Source organism: Spea bombifrons, chromosome 1 (assembly GCF_027358695.1).
Source record: "Spea bombifrons isolate aSpeBom1 chromosome 1, aSpeBom1.2.pri, whole genome shotgun sequence".
NCBI lineage: Eukaryota > Metazoa > Chordata > Amphibia > Anura > Pelobatidae > Spea > Spea bombifrons.
Genome location: NC_071087.1, coordinates 48,198,045 through 48,223,775, shown reverse-complemented (window position 1 = coordinate 48,223,775; position 25,731 = coordinate 48,198,045). Strand labels below are relative to the sequence as shown.

Below are 25,731 nucleotides of genomic sequence, written 5' to 3'. Positions count from 1 at the left end.
TAACTGTAATTAAACTGTAAATATGCAAATTGAATCGGTCTGGAATGAAACAATTGGGAAATGCTAAAAGTAGACGTGATGATTATGACAAAATGACAGTTTATTCTCCCTGGCAGCCCCACTAAAGAAAAATTCCAAGAAAAACATATATACGTACAGTGCCCTTACACACACACATATACACATACACTGCCCTTACACACACCTGCTCATAAACACACATATACACATACACTGTCCTTACACACACATATACACATACACTGCCCTTACACACAACTGCCTTTACACACACTTATACATGTGCATTGTGCTTACACACATATACACATATACTGCCCTTACACACAGCTTACAAATACCTATACTGCTCTTACACACACCTGTCCATACACACACACAAGCTTACAAACACATACATTCATATACACTGCCATTACACCCCTTTCTTCTTACCTCTTCCACCATCCTTCATTCTTCATCCTCCATCCTTCATCCTGTGGTGGGGGCACGAGGCCTGTCACTTCAGACCTCGCTTTACTGCTCCCTCATTACTACGCACAGGCTATTGCTGCAGAGCGCAGGAATGATGTCATATCGGCATTATTTGCCGGTGCGTATTGAGCAGTCTGAAGTGACAGACCTCGCTCTCCCTAATGTTGAGCCGACTAGAGGGAAATCATGATCTCGCAACTAGTCCTGCAGGCTGCAGCTCCTCATCGGGCGGCTGTGTGCCCCCCCCCCCGCAGCTGCACCTGAGGTGAGAACGGCTCTCGTCTCACCCTACCTCTGCCCCTGCAAAAGCGGTCAAAGGTAGGGATAGGCGGGACAGAGACCCAAAATCGGGACTGTCCCGCCCAAATGGGGACAGTTGAGGGGCATGTACAGTGCTGGGGTATTTATTAAGGGGGGGCAAAAAAACAACATTTAAGGGGTTAGGATTCCACAATAATGTTAATGTTATATCTGATGCTGGGTTTATTCCCAGTTTACCCCTTAGGATGCTTCTATGTTCATCTAGGTACTGGTTGTATCCCTTATTTCTTATTATTTAGAACATTTTTTAGAACAGCACGTATAAGCCCACCAAAGGTGCTTGCTAGAGGCATCTCAAATAAATAGTAATATGAGTGATTACTACAATAAAACTGTATCTTACTGTGCTTCTTATTTTGTGTCTAGATTATAGATTGTACAAGCCTGGGGGTTTGCTTGCATGAAAATGCTCTAACTTTTGTAAACATTTTTTTTTTACTTGTGCTTTAAACAGAACCGAAAAAGAGAAAAACTTGCAGTAGGAGAAAATCTATATCTCACAGTACAGATACAACAACTGACTTTTTTTACTCTTATGTAGCTTGTAAAAGAAGAACTTTACGGGGTGTAAAAGAACTCAGTGGTACCTTTATATCTTTTTGCCATTTAGGTATAGTAGAGTGGATATACCGTATTTGCTCGATTATAAGACAAGGTTTTTTTCAGAGCAAATGCTCTGAAAAATACCCCTCGTCTTCTAATCGGGGTCGTCTTCTAATCAGACCTCAAATAGAGGTCTGATTATGAGACTAAGATCCAGATCCCCCGCACCGCTGCAGGATACCTGGATCCTCCTTCCCCCCCCCCACACACACACTTACCAGTGCTTCCTGCTGTATTACCGGGGCAGCGGGTTGACGTCTACGCGGTCCGCGTAGACAACGTCTGCTGCAGCCGGAAGGAGGTGTGGCTAGCAGCGGGGGTTGTCTGCGTCCGCGGCGCATACCTTCCCCGACTGTCAGAGTTCCCCGCACCGGTGCCGTACCGGTGCGGGGAACTCTGATAGCCGGGGAAGGTATTCGCGACGGCCGCAGACAAACCCCCGCTGCCAACGCCACCTCCTCCCGGCTGCAGCGGAAGGAGACGTCAACCTGCTGCCCCGGCAATACAGCAGGAAATTGGAAGCACCGGTAAGTGTGTGTGTGTGTGTGTGTGTGTTAAATGGGGGCATAGGGCATTTCTGGAATGCCTTATACCCCTATATGCCACTCTGGCACTTAGGGGGTTAAAAGGCATATTATGGGGCAGAGTGGCATATAGGGAGGTATAAGGCATTTCAGGAGGCAGAGTGGCGTTAAGGGGGCATTTAATAGAGCACTCTGCCTCCTGAAATGCCTTATACCTCCCTATATGCCACTCTGCCCCATAATATGCCTTTTAACCCCCTAAATGCCAGAGTGGCATATAGGGGTATAAGGCATTTCTGGAGGCAGAGTGCTCTATACAATGCCTTTTAACTCCCTTAATGCCACTCTGCCTCCTGGAATGCCTTATACCTCCCTATATGCCACTCTGCCCCATAATATGCATTTTAACCCCCTAAATGCCAGAATGGGATATAGGGGTATAAGGCATTTCTGGAGGCAGAGTGGCACATAGTGGGTCAAAAGGCATACCATGGGGCACAGTGGCATATAGAGGGTTAAAAGGCATATCATGGGCCACAGTGCCATATTGGTGTGCCAAGCCTGGGGGCAGATGTGCGTAACTGAGGGACAGGTTGGAAAATACAAGGAAATTAAAACAAAAAAAAACATTTTTCTGAATCATAGCTTTTATTAAAAAAATAGTTTACATGAATTAACATATCGTCTTATATTCAGGCTTTTTCTTTTTTTCCTAAGTTAATATTCAGATTTTGGGGGGTCGTCTTATAATCGAGCAAATACGGTATATATACATGTAACCAAAGAAAAATGGGCACTCACGGGTCTTTGTAGCAAAGTTCATTAAACACTAGTTTATTTCAATCAGCACGGCCAACGTTTCGGACCACCTCCGGTCCTTTCTCGTCTTGAGATTTTGTTTGTCTGTTTTGTAGCTATGGCTCTTACTGTAGCCCATAATACATATGCATTTTAACAGTGGCTTCACAACCATAATATCCTTTGTGCTTACAGAAAAATAGAACTGCATAGCATCCAAGGAATTAGACCAGAATATGCCCCTTTTTCCATGTAAATATAACTTCCACACATGCCTAAGTATTGTTCAATTCTAATTTTAGAGATAGGTACTTTTTTTTCACTAAAACACAGGTATAAAAGACAACCACAAAACCACAATTGTGTTTATTTATAAAAGAGAAAAAATAAGTTAATATCAGACAATTTTGAAAAATATTTTGCTATATATTTAGATTAGGAAATAATTCATACCATCTCTCCTCTTGCTCCTCATACTTGCATTACTTCTCTCATATAACCTGCACAAATTGAAGGTGATTCTTTATAGTAAATGTAATGAAAGTAATGTCTTATATTTCAAATTACGCTGAGGCTGAACTGCCGGGGAGCTAGTATATTATTCCTTAAACTGATTATATTAAGTAAAATAACTGAGAAGGTCATAATTATGGTTATTATCTTTATTAAGATGTCATCACAAATTAAGTGGAGCACTGGCCAGGAAGAGATGGGATTTTCACAATTTTTTTTTTTAAAAGAAACATCTATACCAGCACCTATTTTTCTTAACAAGAAAAGCACTAGTTTTAAGCATGGTATAAATACTATATGCTATAGTTTTTAATTAATATATATTGCTTAATGCATAAGCACAATCACAAAGCTTTATTTGGTATATGTATTATGAGGTTTGCTTGAGGTACATGGGACCAGATATTTTTGCCCCATCTCCCTAAATATTCCTTGTATTTGGCATTGCCTGCTTTAAAAGCTATCAAATACAGTAATGTGTTCTAAAAAGCTTCCTATTTTGGCTGATATTAACCTCTTTACTCCCTATTACAGGTTTGCACAACTCCAGTCCTTGATTGCTAAATCATGCTGTTATTTTTTGATATACCAGGTTTATTACAGACATTTTAATATTTATTTATTATTTAACATTAAACTACTTTTCTTTGAGCAAGGATACACATCATTCATATGCTGTTTGCAAACTCTTAGAACCTTTAATTCAGGTATACAGCCTAAGTAAATTTAATGAAAGCAACCTTATATTTCAAATTACGCAAACGCCATGAACATGAATGGAATATTCTTAATGTCTACTCTAATAGACCACTACACTCAACAGGCGGGCATAGAGCGAGTCTCCCTGGCGTCACATAAGCCACTATGGGGTGAGACAGGACCCCAGATATAGCATATCAAGCCCTGTTTAAGACAAGCCAAACATGTCTAAAGAATAATGGTAGCCACCCCAGCTACTAAAAGGATGGGGGCTTTTTAGCTAGCTCTACATCAGCTTGAATACCTTGATCCAATGTTGACTCACCTAGCAACAAGACAAACATCGTAAGTGATCTACAAAAAATTCAAGCTACATCTATATCAATTTTTTTTTAAAATACTTTATTTACAAATAAAAATAATACATGTAAAATATATATATTTACAGTATATAGATAGATAGTAAATATCACACACAGTTGATGCATAAAGATACTGATCCTCTAACACAACATTATAATACACAGTAAAGAATACACAAAATGTACATACTACCATGTAAATCAACATATGGGTCAGACTAATATAAAACAATAGCATTAAAGTTACATCAGCATTAAACTATATCAACAGAAATTAAAATTACAAAAGTACATAGTAGGTGATATGTGTCAACCAGTAGTGTTGATAACAAGGTTATTATCAGAGATGGGTCTGAGATCCTTATAATGTACTTTAGTTTCTGTTACCATAGAGACGTCAACTGATGTTTTATACTGCTTACAATTAGCATCCTAAATATCACTTATGTATTACAAGAAACACATTTAGTCTGTAGGAGGGCAATTATTGGTCATGGAAGAGTTTATAGAGCTTTAGAGTTCATTGTGAAATAAAAGGCAGAACCATTTAATATTGAGATCGACAATGTGCCTATTTGCCCTTGTAGAACACCTTCAACCTTGAAAATGGATTGTAACATTACCCTGATTCAGCTGTTTTTGCCTAGATCTTGGATTATGTCCTAACCATATTATTATTTTGGCTTGATCTGATCATAATCTCACTCTGCAGAGTTGCTTCCAGATCTGACCCGAGCCTCTTTTGAAGATGAATGTCACTGGCCCCTAGCAACGTAACACCTTCAATTACCTGTCTGATAGGTTTTCATTGAAACTCAAGTTTTAGTTAGATGAACATTGCAGTGTAAGCTTGCTAGCATGGTCCTATTTATCTTGTCTTATCATGTCACTTCTAGTTTTGTCAGCCATTTTGAATGTATATAAGAAATGCTGTGTAAATATTTGGTGCTGTATAAGTAAAAGATGATAATAATAAAAAAATAATAAACATTGAAAATGTCTGTATTTAGGTTCTTTACTGATCATCTGGATCATCTGTTTTACAGGTTTGTTGATTGTTCTAAAAACATCTGCTTAAGAGTCTCTATCCTCTTCTTAATGTTGTTAATTGAGCAGTTCATTATTCTTTCCTGCAGGAAATTATCTAATTCTATATACCATTCACCCATCCATCCAGTGTTTTTCCCTAGGCAAAGGCCAAGTCCTCTGTACACCTTTGTGAGAAATGCAACAATTTTTTCATCATTACACATTTTGCATCTTTGGAATATCCAATCCCACCACCCCTTCCAAAACTCCTGGCCAAAGTCATTATCGATCTGGGCAACAATGACTCTTCTGTGAGGTTTTGTCGCAAGTGCTGTTAAATCATCTGGTTTTAGCTCATTCCCTAGAAGCCTGCAAAACAAAATATAAATAATTGAATTGAACCATACATTATATAGTCAACATGGCCAATTCTGTTTAAATATTAATCTTATTCACTGCAGCAAAGACATTAACTCATACTTACACTGCATACTTTAAAGTTGAGTTGAATGAGGGTATTTCTGAAAACTCCTCCACAGCAGTGTAGCTGATGCAATTCCCTTCAACCCTGGATAAGAAGTTGAAATCATTTTTTAACAGTGGACTCTGATATACTTTTATATTTTAATAGCTCAGGTCTAAGCTTATGTTATCATAAATATTGCATCTACTCCATAAGGTAACATAGCTAATTATAATACACAATAAAATGCATCATTATTAAAATACATTATTGCCTTTGCAGAAAACCAATTATGAATGAAAAGCAGCGCTTAATAAGTAATCTTGCTTATTTATTTAGATGATGCCTACATTAACACTCCATGTAAAGGTCTTATTAGACTTGTAAGTGGGCTTCACAGAGGAACAGAACAGGCAAAATGTGGGGACTTCAGTTTATTTAAATGATTTAGTAAAATCTTATTTTTGCATCCCGTATTCCTTGTTTACATTACATTTTCTGCATGCTAATGCAAGAATTCTAATCTTTGCATGCATTACATTAATTTATATAGTGCCAGCAGATTCCCGTTGTGCTGTACATAGACTATAAGGTTATAGGTTGCCCTAACAGATATTCCCTGCCCCCCCCCCACTTAAGTTAATGAATTCATAAAGCTTGCAGCTGGCTCAGTATAGTTCTTTATTTAAGAGACAGTTAAATGCCCGATTAATTGGTAGGTAAAATCAATTGTATTCAGTTTGAAGACCAAAGCTTCATATGGTCCTATTTTGATTGCACAGTTCTTCAATTGAGCTTTTCATATAAGTGATTGTGTACACGGTTTGGTGTCTCTTTACATATTGATTGTGTCAGACTTAAAATGTGACAAAGACATTGTCACAATGGAACTCTTACCAAAACAACAGGTAAATGTATTCATCATTTTCCTTTGCACCCCACACACAAAATAGATTTGATTATAAATTGTTTTATACAGGGAAGACTCAAGAGATTTTGTTGGTACAAAAAAAAAAAAAAGACGTTTCAAGTCTCCTTTCATCAATAATGCATGTATATGTTTTCATAGCGTTATTGCTTTCGTAAGATGTGAGCAATCTGCATCACATTAGAAGCAGGTTTGAAAAGTACAAAGAGAATATTTAGAAGCGTAACATGTAATTCTATTCTTTAAATAGACGAATATATTACATTTAAACATTACCCATGTTTTATTCATGGTAACATCTTTGATGGTGGTCAAGCCCGTATTTGAAAATCATTACATAAAGGCAAATTTTCAGGAAGGAAAAAAGAAATACAGTCAAAAGTAAAAAACAAACAAAGTGGTTGAGTCTCCTTTACTTACCATAATCCTTCCAAGCTCTGGTTGTACTTGAGTGCTCTATAGATCATTAAAAATCCATTGTCTTCTAGTTCAGTCCATCCAAGGCTTTAATGGGAAGTATTACATATGTTTATATTAGATTATTAAAATAATATTAATAATAATAATAATAATTACAAATATCAGTGTAATCACATTTAAAACTATCTTTATTTTGTCTACTAATAAAAGCATGTGTTTAAGGAGGCATCACAAGAGACCATTTGCCAGCTACCTGGATCTCCTTCTAACCTACTCAAAGTGAAGGGAGTGCAAGGTCAGTTACTACCTGTGGGCAATTGATGCTGAGACCCTGGATATGACATCTGAAACAGAGTTCTGTAGGAACAGACCACAAAATCCCAATGAAAAGAGGAAGGAAAATGAGAGAGTGTAATGTAAGAGAGATGAGGAGGAGGAGAGAAAGTAAGCAGAGAGGTGATGAGAAAGAGGAGATGATAAGAAAGAAGAAAGGTGGGGAGAGAAAAAGATGAGAAGCAAGATAAAGAAAAAGAGACGAGATAATGACAAAATGGATAGATAATTAGAAAGGGGAGAGAGAGGGTGTCTGTGTTGTGACGTGGTACCAGTGTACAGTGTTAGACTGAGAGTGTGAGTGTACAGTGGTGGAACGCGTGGTGTGTAAGTGTACAATGTTACAATGAGTGTGTATGGGGGTGTCAGTGTACAGTGTTAGAGTGAGTGTGTGTGGGGAGATGTCCGTATGTAGTGTTAGTGTCCACATGCAGTGTTATAGACTGTGTGTGTTAGTGCAAATTGTTTGAGTGTCAGTGTCTGGTGTTAGACTGAGCATGTGTGGTTGCATGTAGTGTTAGAGTATATGAAGGCGATGCACAGAGTGACATGCCAGAAGTAGGCGGCAGAGCAATTATTTCCTGTGCCTGGGTATGATGTACCCTGCCTACCTGAATCAGCTGCTATCTATGTAAATAATGTGGGGGGCAAGAGTATATTCTTGCCTGGGGTGCCACTTGGTCTAGGAAGGCCCTAGGCGTGGTAAGAGGTGGTGAGGAGCAGGGCCAAAGGATCTCCCAAACCAGCCAGTGTTCTCCATTACCCACATAAGAGTGGCTACCTGGAACAGTGAGACAGTGTCTGAAAATTAGGACTTCCCTATGAAAACTGCAACTTTTGGGAGGCATGGATTAAAGTAGAATGGACCACTACCCATATTCTAACATTTTAGGTTCAATGTAAATATGTTTACTTTAAACATTAGTTTTCTCCATTGGCCATACATATTACTTAACTAGAACTAAGATGTTTTACATATGGTAATCACTTCCAGTTAAAATGGTTAGCAAATTAAATATATAAGTAATCAAAGATGTTTCCACATTGATATCTTTGAAAACTGACCTCCAAAATGTAAAGCATAGAAACTGCAAAGGTATTAATCCCGCCACAACCCACTACAGTAAAAGTTTGTACCTTTGGGCAGACATGACTTTGTTCCATTGTTAAAGCACTTAAAATCGGTTTCGGGAAAATAGCATTTGTCAGGGATATGTATTGCAGTCTTACATGGCTTTCAGTTTATGGGATGGCTAAAAATATAGTACCTTGCCCAGAGCTCTTCCTTATGGCCGAGCTTTAACACCAGGGTCATGTAATATCATGTTACATGACTCCAGTGAGTGGCCTGTTAAAAGTGCTTTTGGAACGGTTCTTGCCCCCTGAGCCAGCCCGCCCCTGTATGCAGTCAGAATCGTTAAGTAAAAGGCTACACAAAAATTGAGTTTTTCATTCTTGCAAATTACTTTATGCACATTGGTTCAAAAGAACCACAAATTAGCTTGGATGGTTGTTAGATGATTGGAACCACGGTAATACAGAAGGGCTTTCATTGCAATGTATGTTTTTAATATAAATATACATATATACATATATATATATATATATAATTATATATACACACACAACAGTTATTGTATTTTACAGTGCAGTACAATGTGTGGATTTAAGGAATAATTACGGAAAAATAAAAATGTGATAAAATGTGTTCCTCTGTATATTTGTATTCAACACTTATCCAACTGTGTTGCCATGGTGATGCAGACCCTGTACAAATGCCTATGCAAACATTTTTTCTAGGGTACTTTTTTGTTCTGTCTATGAAAAGTACACAATTATTACAGTAACATTATTAAATTCTCCTGTGCTACACTAGAGCATTTTATGTTAAATAACCAGTGCCCACACTATTATGTCATACGTCTTCCCTGTTTCATATGTATTATGTAATTACAGAACACCATCCAATAGGAAAAACACATTCTACCTTTAATTCAATTTCTGGGATTTCTGAAATGACACAAGCAGAATGGCTGTCTAGCTATTCACAGTTCAGAAACCAATTCTCTTGTTAAATTAGTTGACATTTAAAAAGAATGTCAGACTAAGAGCAGTGGTGCATTTCAAAAGGTGAAAAACCATATTAACCTTATAGCTAAATTTACAGGTCTTCTGTCAGAATTCTGTAGTCAATAGACCGCAATAGATATAACAAAAAACCACTTGCATAACAACTTAATTCAGATACAAATGCCCTAAAATTATTGCATTAATCCAAAAAGGATAAACCTATTTACCTGCATTAGTTAGTACTGCAACGCAGTGCAGGGTGATTTACATACAATACAACATCAAAATAACAGAAAGCTCTGAGGAAATTTTGGTTCAGATGAACCGCTCAAATGTTGATTACATAACCACACCTGGGAATTTCAGGGGACAGACTGCCTGGCAAGCATGGCTCTGTGAGCTGGCAAGGCTAGCCACGATTGAGGATGGACTACCCATGCCAGGGGCGTGGTTAATTGCGTGATTGTATTAAATTGGTTGAGCATTGGAGGAAATTTGGCGGAGAGCGGACATGGATAAAGAACGTTCTCCTTCCCCAGAGATAGAGCAGAGTGAAGTGGAGATCCAAGGAAGCAGAGCCTAACTTTAGACTCAAGGTCAAATCTGGAGGGCTACCAGGTATTTCCATCATATTTGTTATGGACGATCAGCATAGGCGTCATTACAGGGGGCAACTGCCCTCCCTGGAATATTCCTTGCACCCCCTAGTTTTGACTGTGGTATCTTATGTGCTCCCCCTATATATTGTAGAGTGGCCACTGACGATCAGGGATGGACTGGGAATAAACAGCCCTGAAAATAATCGCTTACTAGCCCCATAGCATTGTGTCATTATACCAGCCCCATAGCAAAACGTCATACATTTTCTTGTTCATACAATGTAAAAAAAAACCATGTGTTTTAAAGCACATTTGAACAATATATTATTTATAGATAAGAGATTTGTAAGCACATAGAGCTTTATATATAAAGGTGGAAAGTGGTAAAGGTGGAGCAATCAGCAAAAAACAGAACATGATTGCTATGGTGATTAGACTACATTTAGAACTGCCACACAACAGGGTTTATGTAGAACCCCCATTGCTCCTAGTATCATAGTTGGCCATTATCCCATGGAATTGGGTTGGACTAATCAATATTGTCGAAATAAAGAATAATCGGAATCTAGCTATTAACAGCCGCAGGGATGAAAAAGTCCATTTAGAAACACATAGTCTGGAAGCCACTGGTGTGCTACAGTCCAGTTATCAACACACTGTTTTCCAGCCACAAGTGTGGTAAAGACCAGGTATCAGCACACACAGTCTCCTCCACATGCAGTTTCTACTTTATAAAAGTTTTGTTATTGAATTTTTAACACAAAAGAATAAAATGGCAAATCTGTTCAATTTATTTCATGAAGATACTAGTGAATACAATCAATGTTTGACTTAGTAGTAGAACTAAGCAGTAAAAGAAAAGCTAGAGAACTTTTACATATGAATCATGTGTATACTATAGCTCAGTGGATATTGTCCTATACCTATTGCTGTCCCTCTTATGTTGAATGATAGGATTTCGGAAGCATAAAATCAATAACAATCTAAACAATAAAAGCATACAATTCATATTTTTTGGAGGGGCAGTTAGAAAACCTCTGCACTGTTATAAAATTAAATACATAAATAATTTTAAATTATTTAAATTATCTACCGACATATTGGTAAGTGGAAAAGGGATTGAATTAAATATAAAGGCACTATATGCCACCCAGTGGAGTATGTGCATAACTTTATACTGTATATATTTCTTATCAGAAAAAAAAAACATTACAGACCTTCTAAAATACTGAAGGTCTTTAATAACAGATATTATTATATGCAGAGCCTCTGATCAGATATAGTTTTAAAACCTCACTCATTTACAATTAATTTCCAAACTGTCTATACTAACACAGTAAAAACATACAGTATAAAGTGTACCATTCATGTACCGTATAGGTACAATAAATCAACAATGGAATGATACAACGAGAAACATTTCAAGCTGTTATCATAGGCACCTATAGAATAATATTACTCCATATCACAGTATTTCAAGTTTAAATAAACATGCTTTTCCTTTTTCATGGGACTTCAGGTGTGAATCATATAATCTTTCAAAAACGAGGAAACAAATACAAAACTTAGATGACCTTTGGTTCTGGGTGTAGTACAGGCATTATCAGTCACTAAGGTATATTCCTAGTGCTTGTGGACTCCCTGTTAAGCTCAACACTTAACACTCAAAATGGTGCAATTATCTCCATTAAACCTTGACTACTAGTACTAACATAACAATAGACAGGCAGAAAGTGTGGCAGTTTTTGTAAGTAGACCATACCTGGTTTTCTGACTGAAGAACATGAAGGCAAAGATGACACAGAAAACCTGTTTGAGGGGCACACACTTGTTGTATGGGACAATTATGGCACAGACACATTGTTTGGGGCAACAATGGCACAGACATTCTGTTTGGGAGCTATGATGGCACTGATAAGCTCTTTTAGGGGCAAAGATGGCACTCACAATTGCTTGGGGGAAAAGGGTAGCATTGTGGGACATGTTAGTCCCCTGAGTGTATATATAAATATAGAGAAGAATTCCAAAGGGAAATGAAGACCATGTTTGCTTTCTGCCATATAAATAATAGTTAACCAATTCTTTAAAAGAAAAACCCTGCTGCTTCTTCGGGTTGCTTTACTGATCCTTGTACAAATTATGAGTGAATTATTTCCAATTTAAAAGTTTACTTAAGTTACTAAACCAGGACTTCCGTAGGTGAAACACTTTAACTCACTTATTTCAGTGCAAATTATGAATAGCCAGCCATGGTGAGCTTCTCCTGCAAGAAGAGCTAAGGTGGCACGGCGTAATCTCTATAATTAGACAGACTTCGGTAATAAAGTGACTAATCCAATACATAATCTCATTGGTTTCAAACTGTAGAGCTTAATTACAGCTTTAGTAGATAAATTAATGGCAAAATGGCCACTTACCTTAAAAATAAAATGCATTGATTGACAGCCAGTGTCACACCTTAGAAGCAATTTTACTGCCATTTTGTCCTTACGTCCTTGAGGCAATTTTACTGGCATTATACCGAGATTAGCCCTTTAGGCTAAAAAACATATGGCTGTCAGTACATATCATGCATTGCTGCAAATGTCATGTAATCTAAATGATATCGAACCTGTGGCCGGCGATACTGTCATTTACAGTAGCAAGGTTACCATGACGATTTGGCACCATCATATGGTGAGTTTCTCTTGTTTTGAGACAAAGGCAATTACGTTTAAGTTTTGCAACGAGCATAAAGAAAAGTCATGGTCAGACTTTAAGTAAATTTGGAATATATTTCTCCTGTCCAGTATGTAGTCATAGACAGTATGTTTTTCTAGAGTTACAGCTGTAAAGGCAGTCAAGGTGAAAATTCTTCATACTCTCAAACAGGGATGATTGGTACCCTCAAGTAAAACTATTTATACCCCAAACGGTCGTTTAAGAAGAGATTTTTAATATGTGAGAATTATCATTCCCTCCACTATGTCCACTGGCTTTTTTATTTAGCAGATAATGAATTCAGTGAGGTGACCTTCAAGAAATCTTCAAACGTTAACAATACATTATGTGTGGCCAGTTCAACTCTTCTTCCAGAAGAGGTCCACACAGACTTCAACGCAACATTACATTAACTTACAGGATCACAAAACCTGGTGGTGTTAATTGTCTGTAAAAAAAATAAGATCTTACCCCAGCTGTTTCATCTTACAATCAGGAGATGCCAGGACTTTACAGATGACTTTTATTGCTTCTAAGTCCAAATTATTCTCTCCAACCCTAAAAGACAAAATAGCATAGGCATTTTTATAGTAAAACTGAATCCTACAACTTTGTCTGTCAAAGTGAAGCTTATTGTTTCCTGTCAAAAAACTATCCATGACTTTGATGTTCCTATTCATCCCAAAGCTATTCAACAGGATTAAGGTCAGGGTTATGTGTAGGCTACTTGAGTTCCTCCACATCAAAATCGTCAAAACATGTCTTTATGGATATTGCTTTGCACACTGGGACACAGTCATGCTGAAACAAGAAAGGGCCTCCTCCAAACTGGTGTCACAAATTTGGAAGCATACAATTGTCTAAAATGTGTTTGTATGCTGTAGCATTAACATTACCCTTCACTAGCACTAATGATTATCCCTCCCCCATCAAACTCTACAGTAGGCACAATGCATTCCAGTAGGTAGCACTCTCCGGCATCCCCCAAACCCAAATTTGTCCATCATACATTTAGATAGTGAAGTTTGACTCATCAAAGGACACATTTCTGAAAGATACAGCAGCCTTACATTTTTTCACACCTGCTTAGAACATTTACACAGCAGAAACCTAGAACCTGCTAGCAGATAAGAGCCATTCGGCCATCTAGTCTGCTGTAAAGACTCAAACCTAAATCAGTCGTTGATCTTGTCTTAAGGAGCCATAAGCCTATGCCATGCATGTTTAAATTCCCTCACTGTATTAGCCTCTACCACTTCTGCTGAGAGGCTGTTCCACTTCTCTACTACTCTCTCACGATGGAAGAATGCAAGGATGTCGGACAAATAAATATTGCTATTATAGCCTCCTTACATTTTGACAAGTAGGCCTCAGAAATCTTCAATAGAGTAAACATATTGTGGCCTTCTATTTTATGTTTTCAATCATTTTATTAGATTTATTTTATTTAAATTGTAAGCATCAATTTATTTTTACTGTATCCCTTGAATGTATACAGCTTCTAATGCTTTGGCACGTTTGCTGTTGACAGAGATTATCATGGGATATAGCATTAATAGGAAGGGATGGGCATAGTAGGGAAGAGGAGGGGCATTAACAGGAAGGGGTAGGAAGAGAAGGGGTGGAACATTACAGAATGGCGGGATCACTTTTATTGCCACGCCTACCAATAGGGGCACCATGAAATCCTGCACCCTGGCGCCAGTGATCCCAGGCTCACTCCTGTTTAGGTAGCACAATTTAACAAGACACAAAATATATTAGCAACCTTGAAATCAACTACTAACCACAATTGTTTACACCGATTTAGATAGGGTAGAAGCTCCGTCAAGTAGTGTGCATTCACATGCGTGGCTGTCAAGTCAAGTTCTTCAATATCCATATCAACATGGCCCAAAAAATAGGTCAGCACATCCAGGTCAATGGGTGAGAATATACTGTCACTCATATTAAGACGTAACACAGCAGGTTTTATTCTACGAACCAAACAACTCCTTTGCTGTTCAAAAAAACAGTGCAAAAGGTTCAGAATAAAATACCCCTTTTCGCAGCTCTTGTTGAGACATTCAATTAACCAGAGGGTATAACTCTCCACTTTCTCGCTCCCATTAAGTCTTAGATGTTTCTGAAATATACTTTGGTTTCGAACAGACAGTAACCCAGAAAGAAATCTAATAAATAAATCCAAGTGACCGGAACCAATGTTAAGTTTCTCTTGTACTTTTGTATCCATGATATCATAGGAGAGGTTGACTTCATAAGCATAATAAAAAGCAGCAAAGAATTCCTGGATGGTAAGGTGTGTGAATGAAAGCACATTCTCTGTACAGTCCAGCTCCTGGACAAATGTGTTATCAAGAAAACTATTTACAATATCATTTGGCAGTTCGTTAATAATTTCGGAGTCATGCCCATAAAACAGTGTTTTATGTTGTAAAAGAGAGTTGTAAGCAAGCTGACCCAAACCAATAATTGCATTCAACATGGCTTCATGTTTAGTGCTATCTACTTGACGTGTATGATATTTCAATAATACCACAAGGTAGTGGCAATATATGTCGGTCATTGTTTTTGGCTGTTCAATGTGAAGCGCAGAACTTTCGTTCAGTACACTGCAGACTATCCAACAGAAGGCTGGTATGTAACACAAGGTAAACAAAAAATGATTTTCGCTGACATATCCAAATGTTTCAGTTCCCTTCACATTGTCTCTATAAAATTTTTGGAAGTAATCTTCTATCTCTAAGCCAGAGAAGCCAGTAATTACAACAAAGCGGTCAATACAGTCCACAGGGATGTGGCTGAGGACAGTTGGCCTACTGGTGACTACAATGGATGCTTCAGGGAGAAGTTCACCCTTCAGTAAGCTGCTGAATATTTGTGGAAGCTCTGCTCTTTCATCTGGATCAAATACATATTGGTCTAAATCAACTTGACTGCAAAATCTGAATTCATCGAATCCATCAAAGATCATAAGGAGCTTTTCGCTATTATTGAAAATTTCATCTAAGATCTGAGATAAATGTCCATGTTTTTTGCAAATTATTTCACGCAAGGTAGTTGGCTTGTTAATTAAATTGAGGTCCCTGAAAGTGAGATTTAATGCAAAATCAAATTTACTATAAGCCTTTTTGTTAGCAAAATCATATAAGATTTTTTGAACAAAGACAGATTTTCCAATTCCTGCTACGCCACTAACAAGGATTCTCTTTGGAGCACATCTTTCATGTAGTTTTTGCAAGAGTTGGTCTGATCTTAAGTCAAGTTTTGTTTCTTTTTTGTTCTGGAGATGAATTCGTTGTTGTCCAAATGTCAGCAATTCATTTTTCTTAATTTCAAGAGTATAATGTCCATTGACAAGCAGAAGATTAACAAAGTGATCTGAGAAGCAGTATTTCTCCCCATGTCTAGAATTATAATATTTAATGTATTCATTTCGTCTTAGGAGGACATCTTTGTGCTTCTGTATCAGCTTTGGATATTCTGAAATGAGGAAATAAATGATTACTATATGACCATTATCAACACTATCACAATCATTTAATTTTACATATGACTGTTCCCATATTCCAGGAGTCTCAATACGTAATAATTAAGCTACTGTATGGCCTCTAATTACCGCTGAGATGATCAGTGACCAGTACCCTTCGTGTTTAGCACAAGGAGAGTAAGTATGTATCTTTTCTAGCACAACCTTCAGAATAACTTGCAGTTAAAAAGTCAAGCATAAAACAATAAATGGATTACACATTCTTAATGACAAAAGGACATTTTTCCAATACATTTTGCAGGCGCTCTCCAAATCATTTATTACACAAAATCAGCTCTCAGCAAATGAAAGATTGAAGACAGTTTAAATGTTACAAGCATGAATCCAAGCTTTACTTTTTTACAAGAGTCTGGCATATAATTAGATCATTACGCAAATTTCTGCAAATCAATTTTTCATTTCCAAATGCTTTCAAACTTTAGCGTTGTACCTAAAATTAGGATCTGGTTAAATTTCTTATTCTTATTGTATCTTAACATCTGTGACACAGCACAGTAATATCTCACACTATATACACTCATGACCCTTTTGATGTATTTACAGGGTTGTCTGGTAACTTGTGGATGGGGTTCAGGCAAGTGGCCCAGTAATATAGTGGTGTCTAAAACTAACTTGGAAGACCATATGTGGATGTGTAAAAATAATACACAGGGATATAAAAGTTATAAGGTAAACAATTAGTTATAGTTGTTGACTGACCTTTGAACAAAAAATTGAAATTGTTTCAATGTGTGGTTTTTGCCATCTTCTGGATCCCCAGCATGGTTGAAATTTATGAATTTTTGAATGTTAAAAGGAAATGAGTCGTCTTTTTTCATCTCAAATAACTATGTTACTAAATTAATCTCAATTCTTTTAGGCAGATACTTACCATTATTTTTAGTAACTTGCTTTTTTGAGTTTGTGCTTTTAATTTGCTTGGAGATGGTACAAAAGAACCTCGCATGTTCTTCCCCAAGGCAGCAAATAATATCCAGCAATTTTCTCACTTGATTTCTAGGACCTCGTTCATACACAATCTCTTCATAATCATCTTTGGATAAAAAGTTTTCTTGCAGTCCTCTTTCAGCAATGCAATCAATACAGTCTCCCAGATCTTCTACCAGTTGCACACGGTGTTTTTGTAAGAATAGTAAGAAAGATTCACTAAAGAATAAAGAATAACATGGTTTTATTTTTAACCAAAAGATCCTGTTCCACAAAAAATTGAACTATTTAGTAGGTTAACCTTAGTAAATCTGACATGTTATCCTTTTCTCTCAAGGTTCAATGCTGGTGCCCCACCTACTCAGCCTAATTTAACACTTTTGTAACTAAATGTAGTATTGGAAATAGCATTCCTAATATACTGCTGTATCCCCAAACCTTTGCCAGAAAAAAAATATTTATTTAAAAAAATTACTGGGAACACTTAACTATCATGTGACACAGTTGGCAGAGATGAATAAACTTTTGCTATAGAACATTTTCCAAAGGAAATAATACAATTACAAATTAACTAATGGTTATTAGCTTAGCGCATAAGTATAGCTATTTGAGCCTGCGGTGCTGGAGGAGCAGGGCGGTTGGAGAGATCTCCAAGGTTTGTTTATATAGACCTCTGTCTCCCTACTCCCTCGTTCGCTGGCTATTAATGCTGATCAAAAGAATATGACATCATATGACTTAGTGCATGAAGCTTCAGTGCCGAGACGGAGCAGCGAGACAAAGGTCTGTATGAACAGACCTCGCTCTCGCACTACAGGACTTAAGAAACGTAAGTGAACAGAAGAGATAGATAGTAAGGAAGAGGAGAGCTAGCAAGCAGTAGGGAGAAAGGGGAGAGATAGAAGATTGCGAGATAGAGAGAACGGGTGAATCAAGCAGAGAGAAAATGAGACATAAACTAGATTGCAAGAAAAGGTGAGAGAATGAGAAAGATGAGAGATTGAGAAAAGTTGGAGAGATAATGAATAGGAGAAGAGCTGGGGCAAAATAATGAGAAGGAGGAGAGATTGAGACAAAGGGGAGAGATAAAGATAAAGAAGAGAGATAAGAGATGAGCGGAAAGAAGAGAGATGGGGAAAGATAATGAAATGTGGGATATCCCTGAGATGTCCCTAAGATATAGGGAGAAAAGGAGGAGATACAGAGATATGGAAGATGTGAGCTAAAGAAAAGAGAAAAGATAATAAAAGGGGTATCAAAGAAAAGTGGGGGAGATAAAAGAGAAAAGGGAGATTTAGGAAGAAAAGGGAGAGCTAAAAAGAAAGAGTATTTGAGATATACAGAAAGGTGAGAAATAGGGAAAATGTGAGGTAAATAGAAAGAGTAGGAGTGATCAAAAAGAAAGGCGATCAAAACAAAGAGGAGGAAAGATAATGAGTGGTGGCGATCAAAAAGAAAGGGAGACAAAAAGAAAAGGGAGCGAAAAATGGGAGGATCACACATGGGGGAAGCAATAAAGAGAACGGGGAGAGATAAAGGGGGGATATGGGCAGAAAGGGAAGAAATGATGAGGAGAGATAATGAGAGATGTGTGTAAGCCAGGATGTTTATGTGCAAGGGCAAGTTTGAATGTTTGCATACAGATGTGTGTATGGAAAGACATGTTTCTTTATGGGCAGGAATTTGTAAGTGTAGAGTATATGTGTGTATTTTGCCAGTCTATCCATTACTGTTACTCTTTCGTGTCTAAAGGGTATAGAATGAATAAAGTGCACATGAGCCAGACTGAGTGTGGAACTGGAGACCTGAGATTCAGAGGAGACCACTGTGGGCGCAATCGGAGTGCTGGGTAAATCCTGTAGATGCAACCTGGGCATATCCTGGAAAGAGAGTACTTAACAATTGGGCTGGTACTGCAGCTGCATTTGGTTGGCTGATTCTTTTGTGGGGTGCACTAAGTTTACAGTGCAAAGACTAACTTTTGTTTACTGAATCTCCAATAATATTCAGGACCCACATTGCTTGCTTACCTTCATGGGAATTGTAGTTATAGACCAGGTTTGAGTGCCTACTCTACACACTAACATTTTTGTTGTTGACTTCAGCTCCCATGATATACAGTCAGCCACTGACTTTGTAGACTGGGGTAGTTGTAACTAATATTTACCACCCCAGCCATTGTAAACTAAAGTTCTCCTGTTGCGCAGGTACTACTACTGCTACCATAATCATATAATTTTTTCTACTAATGGGTAACTAACATTTTCCCAGGGGCGTAACCTAGAGTATTTAGCAGCCGGGGCAGATCTTGTCTGTGCCCCCCACACACACAAAAAAAGGAATGTTGGCAACAATATTTATTTCACAAATTTGTAAACTCTGTCAACTGGAAAAAAATTGAAATCTGAAAAAATGAATTATTAACTTATAAATAAAGTTTAAATAAATAACATTTACTGAACAGATATGGTACAGCATAACTATAAACTGTATAGCTATAACTATAACACTATAAACTGAGACAGACATTGACAGTAGTGTAGCATAACCCCTATCACTATATGGTAAGCCAGACTTTGACGTGGTAGGCCTCTGCCCTTAAAACAGCTTCCCCATGCCACAGCTGCCCCTAATACAACCTGCATGTGCCACCGCTGCCCCTAAAACAGCCTGCCTGTACCACCACTGCCCCTAAAACAGCCTGTATGTGCCACCGCTGCCCCTAAAGCAACCTGCCTGTGCCACCGCTGACAATGAAGCAGTCTGCCTGTGCCATCACTGCTCCTGAAGCAGCCTGCCTGTGCCACCGCTGCCCCTAAAGCAGCCTGCCTGTGCTACTGCTGCCTCTGAAGCAGCCTGCTCGTGCCACCTCTGCCCCTAAAACAGCCTTCCCGTGCCACCTCTGCCACTAAAACAGCCTTCCCGTGCCACCTCTGCCACTAAAACAGCTTACCTGTGCCACCTCTGCCCCTGAAGCAGCCTGCCTGTGCCACCTCTGCCCCTGAAGCAGCCTCCTTGCGCTACCTCTGCCCCTGAAGCATCCTGTCTGTGCCAACTCTGCCCCTGCAGCCGCCTGCCCGTACCACAAATTTGTAAACTCTATGTCAACTGGAAAAAAATAGAAATCTGTAAAAATGAATTATTAACTTATTAATAAAGTTAAAGTTTAAATAAATAACATTTCCTGAACAGATATGGTACAGCATAACTATAAACTGTATAGCTATAACTATATCACTATAAACTAAGCCTGACATTGACGGTTGTGCAGCATAACCCCTATCACTATAGGGTAAGCCAGACTTTGACGTGGTAGGTCTCTTCCCCTAAAACAGCTTCCCCATGCCACAGATGCACCTAAAACAGCCTACCTGTGTTACCGCTGAACCTGAAGCAGCCTGCCCGTGCCAACGCTGATAATGTAGCAGCCTGCCCGTGCCAACGCTGATAATGTAGCAGCCTGCCCGTGCTAACGCTGATAATGAAGCAGCCTGCCCGTGCCAACGCTGATAATGAAGCAGCCTGCCAGTGCCACTGCTGCCCCTGAATCAGCCTGCCCATGCCACTGCTGCCCCCTAAAACAGCCTCCCCTGCCACCACTGCCTCTAAAACAGCCTCCCGGTGCCACCTCTGCCCCTAAAACAGCTTGCTTGTGCCACCTCTGCCCCTAAAGCCGCCAGCCTGTGCCACCTCTGCCCCTGAAGCAGCCTGCCTGTGCCACCTCTGCACCTGAAGCAGCCTCCGTGTGCCACCTCTGCCCCTGAAGCAGCCTGCCTGTGCCACTTATGCCCCTCTAAACAGTCTGCCTGTCCCATTTCTGCCCCTAAACACTTACTGACAAGCAGGCTGCTTCAGGAGGGGACAGAAATGCAACAGGCAGGCTGTTTAGGGGGCAGAGGTGGCACAACCAGGCTGTTTTTCCTCCTTTGCCCCTTAATCAACCTGCCCGTGCACCTCTGCCCCTCTAAACAGCCTGCCTGTCCCATTTTTGCCCCTAAACACCTACTCACTTCATTCAATCAGTCTCCCCCACCCCCTTACCTCTTTTGCAGATTTCACTGGTCCAGGGGCCGGCTGATCATCACTGGGGCCGCACAGACGTCTAGGCCGCTTAACGCAAGCCTGCAGCTCACTGCTGTGGCGCCGACGCACTGTGTGAGAAAACTCTTTCCCCTCCTAGGTTCCTGCTCCCCCTAGGCGGGGAAAAAGTTTCCTCACACAGTGCAGACCGCCCCAGTTTAGGTACGCTATTGCATTTTCCTCCCACCATGAAACCTTCTCTCCTGAGCCAACAAAAGCAGACAATGGGGATGAGGTTAGGAGGTATTGGGGGTAGGCGAGAGGAAGCATTGGGAGGATATTTGCCCCTTCCACCCTGGAAAACATCCTGCAGAGACACCCAGGCTTATATCTTCTTGCAGAGATACAGATCTTCTTTTACAGATCACTGAAGTGTTAACACACTGTTAACACAACACATATGACACTGGCTCTATAGTTAATGCTTAAACAACTTTGATATTGAAAAGGTTAAAATTATTATTTGCCAGGAAAGAAAGCCTTAAATATGTAACTAAAACCCTTACTTTCCCCTAAAAATAAATTAAAAACCAGTACGCTGATTAATTCAAATCTCAGTTATTTTATCATATTCAGTATTGTTAGTTTAGAAACACTGCTTTTTGCAAGGTTAACACAAATCTTCACCAGAGCTAAGGCAATTGAAAGACAGACGCCACAAAGCAAATATTGCAGTATACAAAATGAAGCCGCCAGGCTACCTGGGAAGTTGCCAGTTCTGTGGAGCTGTGCCTTTCTCGTCACAAGCAACCAGCTCCTCACCCATTTGGTGTGAGTTCAGCGTTGAACAATACTTCTCTTCCTCCTTAGATACTGGCTTTATGAAGTTGTACCGGCTGCCCCTGCAGTCTCTCCAGGAACTTGTTGTCTGGTTAAGCGCAGCAGAGAGACTGGTTGTGTTACTTTCCATGTGTGCCGCACTTTATTTTTTCTTGTCACTTTATATCCTCTTTTCATGTCGTATCTGTCACATGCCGCTTTCCAGCAGACACACCCTATTGTGGCATTTCCATTAGACAGCTCACAGCTACCCACTCAGAAAATATCATTGTACAAACAGTATATATATATATATATATAGTGACAGAATCCAGGGCCATGTGTATATCAGCCCTGTATCCTGGCTATTAAATGGTTAAGCTTTTACCCTCTGCTAACACACCTTCTCCTGGATAATTAGCTCAGACCTGTGTTGTATGTTTTAAAAGAGCAGAGAGGGGGCATGGAGGGAACTGCACTGGCATAGAGTGTTTAGAGACCTACAAGTTAATGGTCTGCCTCTACAAACCAAGGAGTGGTGAAAGACACTTGTACTCCAAAAAGGACAGTATTCGTATGTGGCTTTATTATTACTGGTACCCAGAGTAGCTGGTTCAGTAACTGGTACTAATGGAGCTACTGTGAGTTAGCCTCCTGAAAGGAGTAGGCCTATTTATTTGTGTGTTTTCTATTATTTGGTGTCCAAATAATTTGTTTGTTTTTGGGAAGCATACCCTTAAAGTGCAAAGAGACTTTGTTTTTCTGTTGCTGTTCATAATAAACTGCATCTAAATCACAAGCTTCTGACCGTGTTTCAAGTGACCCTACCGCGATATATATATCGTATTTCCTCGATTATAAGACGACCCTGATTATAAGATGACCCCCAAATCTGAATATTAATTTATGAAAAAAAGAAAAAGCCTGAATAAAAGTTTTACCAGTAAATGTTAATTCATGTAAACTATTTTTTTAACCCCTTAACGACAATCCCCGTACATGTACGGGGTTGCCGTGCAACGGGTTAACGACAATGCCCGTACATGTACGGGCTGCCGTTAAATAGCTGCATCGCCGCGATCGCGGCGTTTTCGCCGCGATCGGCGGCTTTGCAGCATCCACGGAAGCCTCACAAGTGAGGCTGACCGTGGATCCGGGGAGGGCAGCCCTCTGCAGCCCTCCCCGGAAGAAAAATGGCCGCCGCCGCACCGATCATCAAAGATCGCGGCGGCGCCCGGCTAAAACAGCTTAGGAAGCGATCGGAATCGCTTCCTAAGCATAAATGGTGTTACTGACATGCCTCGATATCGAGGCATGTCAGCAACACTACCCCCCTACCCCGATCACCTTGTGATTGCTCCGAAGAGCAACCACAAGTGCCATCCTGTAAATGACGTTGCCGTCATTCACAGGATGGCATCAACAATAAATATGAGTTCATAGAGGGTCTATCCAGACCCTCTTGTGAACTCTCGAGCTCCTCCTGCAGGTTGAATGCAGGTACTGCATCCAACCATGCAAGGTCAATGGAGCCCAGCTCACTAATGAGTGATTAGTAAAAAAAATTAAAAAAAAAATGTAAAAAAAAAAATTAAAAAAATGTTTAAAAAAAATAAAAATAATATGGTAACATATAAAAATCCCCACTGTCACCAAAAAAAAAATAAAAAAAAATTAATAAGCAAGTCCTAAAATTCTTTATCTTTACAAAAATTCCAGCATGGAAAGAGTTAAAATATTGGCATTACAAATGCCCATAGGGTGTCTCGTATTAAAAAATGCATGAGTGGATGGGATAAATTGAATTGGCCGAGTTCAAAGGTGTCCCAGATATGGGACATGGGGGCAGTAGGATCAGATGTCTAAATGGCCAAAAAATACACACCTCACAAAGGCGGCCTTTTACCTCCCAAATAACCCAACAAACCCATGCATGTGGGGTATCACTGCGCTCGGGAGATGTTACTGAACACATATTGGGGTGTTGTTTGACAGGGACATATACCAGGAGCGATAAATTTATACCTGAAGTACAACGTGTGTGAAAAAAATACAAAAAAATGTACTACCATAAAGTTTCACAAAGGCTGGTGGTAAAATTAGTGCATGGAAAGGGTTAAATTACCAGCATGTGAAATACCTTGGGGTGTCTAGTTTTTAAAAATATATGACTTGATGGGGTAAATTGCATTGGCCGGCTTCAAAGATACCCGAAATGGCACATGGGGGGAAGAATTACCAGATTTGGAAAAAAAGGTTTTGAAATAGCAAAACGCTACCTGTACTTATTGCCCCATAACGTGCAGAAAAAAGCAAAAAAACATAAAAACATTGGGTATTTCTAAACTCAGGACAAATAGTAGAATCTATTTAGCAGGTTTTTTCATTCGTTTTTGCAGATGAGTAAAAGTTTTTGGTTTAAAAAGTGAGAAAAAGTAATTTTTTAACAAAAAATCCCCATATTTTATCATTTTTTTTATAGTAAATTAGATGATATGATAAAATTAATGGTATCTAAAGAAAGCCCTGTTTGTCCTGAAAAAAACAATATATAATATGTGTGGGAGCACGAAATGAGAAAGAAGAAAATCACAGCTAAACAGCAATACTGAAAAATGTTAAAATAGCCATTGTCCCACAATATACTACGAGTAAAAACCCCTATTGTCCTTAAGGGGTTAATAAAAGCTATGATTGAGAAAATATTTTGGTTTTATTTCCTTCTATTTTCCAACCTACCCCCCCCCCAGTTATGCACATCTGCCCCAGAAATGCCTTATACCCCCTATATGCCACTGTGCCCCATGATATGCCTTTTAACCCTCTAAATGCCACTGTGTCCCATGATATGCCTTTTAACCCTATATGCCACTGTGCCCCATGATATGCCTTTTAACCCTATATGCCACTGTGCCCCATGATATGCCTTTTGACCCCCTATGTGCCACTCTGCCTCCAGAAATGCCTTATACCCCTATATGCCACTCTGGCATTTAGAGGGTTAAAAGGCATATTATGGGGTAGAGTGGCATATAGGGAGGTTTAAGGCATTTCAGTGGCGTATAGAGGGTTAAAAAGGCATTTCTGGAGGCAGAGCGGCATTAAGGGGGTTAAAAGGCATTTCACAGAGCACTCTGCCTACAGAAATGCCTTATGCCCCCCATTTAACACTCCCTTCCCCTGCCCCCCCCAAACTTACCGGAGCTTCTGAGTCCCCTGTCATGTAGCCGGGGCAGCGTGTAGAGCTCTACGCGAATGGTGTAGACATCTACACGCTACCCCGGCTACACACCGGGGACTCAGAAGCACCGGTAAGTGGGGCGGGGGGGGGGACAGGAGGATCCAGGTCCCCTGCAGCTCTGCGGGGGATCTGGATCTTAGTCGTCTCATAGTCAGACCTATTTGAGGTCTGATTATAAGACGACACCGATTATAAGACGAGGGGTATTTTTCAGAGCATTTGTCTTATAATTGAGCAAATACGGTATATATATATATATATATATATATATATGTGTCACAGGAGCATCTGTGGCAAGGTTGTAGCGGTCTGCTAGT

General features: G+C 39.4%; 1 protein-coding gene across 1 annotated transcript; it reads right to left on the bottom strand.

The window, feature by feature from the left end:
• Positions 1-5,239: 5,239 nt before the first annotated feature.
• On the bottom strand, positions 5,240-22,287 carry LOC128486882 (NACHT, LRR and PYD domains-containing protein 3-like). The gene is made up of 7 exons (XM_053461561.1): positions 22,116-22,287; positions 17,279-17,553; positions 14,645-16,340; positions 13,329-13,415; positions 7,156-7,239; positions 5,829-5,912; positions 5,240-5,713 (listed from the first exon to the last, which is right to left on the bottom strand). Exons 1-7 carry the CDS (start codon positions 22,178-22,180, stop codon positions 5,356-5,358), a joined length of 2,649 nt encoding a protein of 882 aa, XP_053317536.1. The 5' UTR covers positions 22,181-22,287; the 3' UTR covers positions 5,240-5,355.
• Positions 22,288-25,731: the final 3,444 nt, after the last annotated feature.

Coding starts and splice junctions, on each gene's coding strand:
- LOC128486882 (XM_053461561.1), bottom strand. CDS start 22,180: ATGGGTGAGGAGCTGGTTGCTTGTGACGAGAAAGGCACAGCTCCACAG. Junction 13,416..14,644: donor AATCGGTGTAAACAATTGTG/GTTAGTAGTTGA, acceptor TTTGTCTTTTAG/GGTTGGAGAGAATAATTTGG. Junction 7,240..13,328: donor TGTAAGATGAAACAGCTGGG/GTAAGATCTTAT, acceptor TTCCCATTAAAG/CCTTGGATGGACTGAACTAG.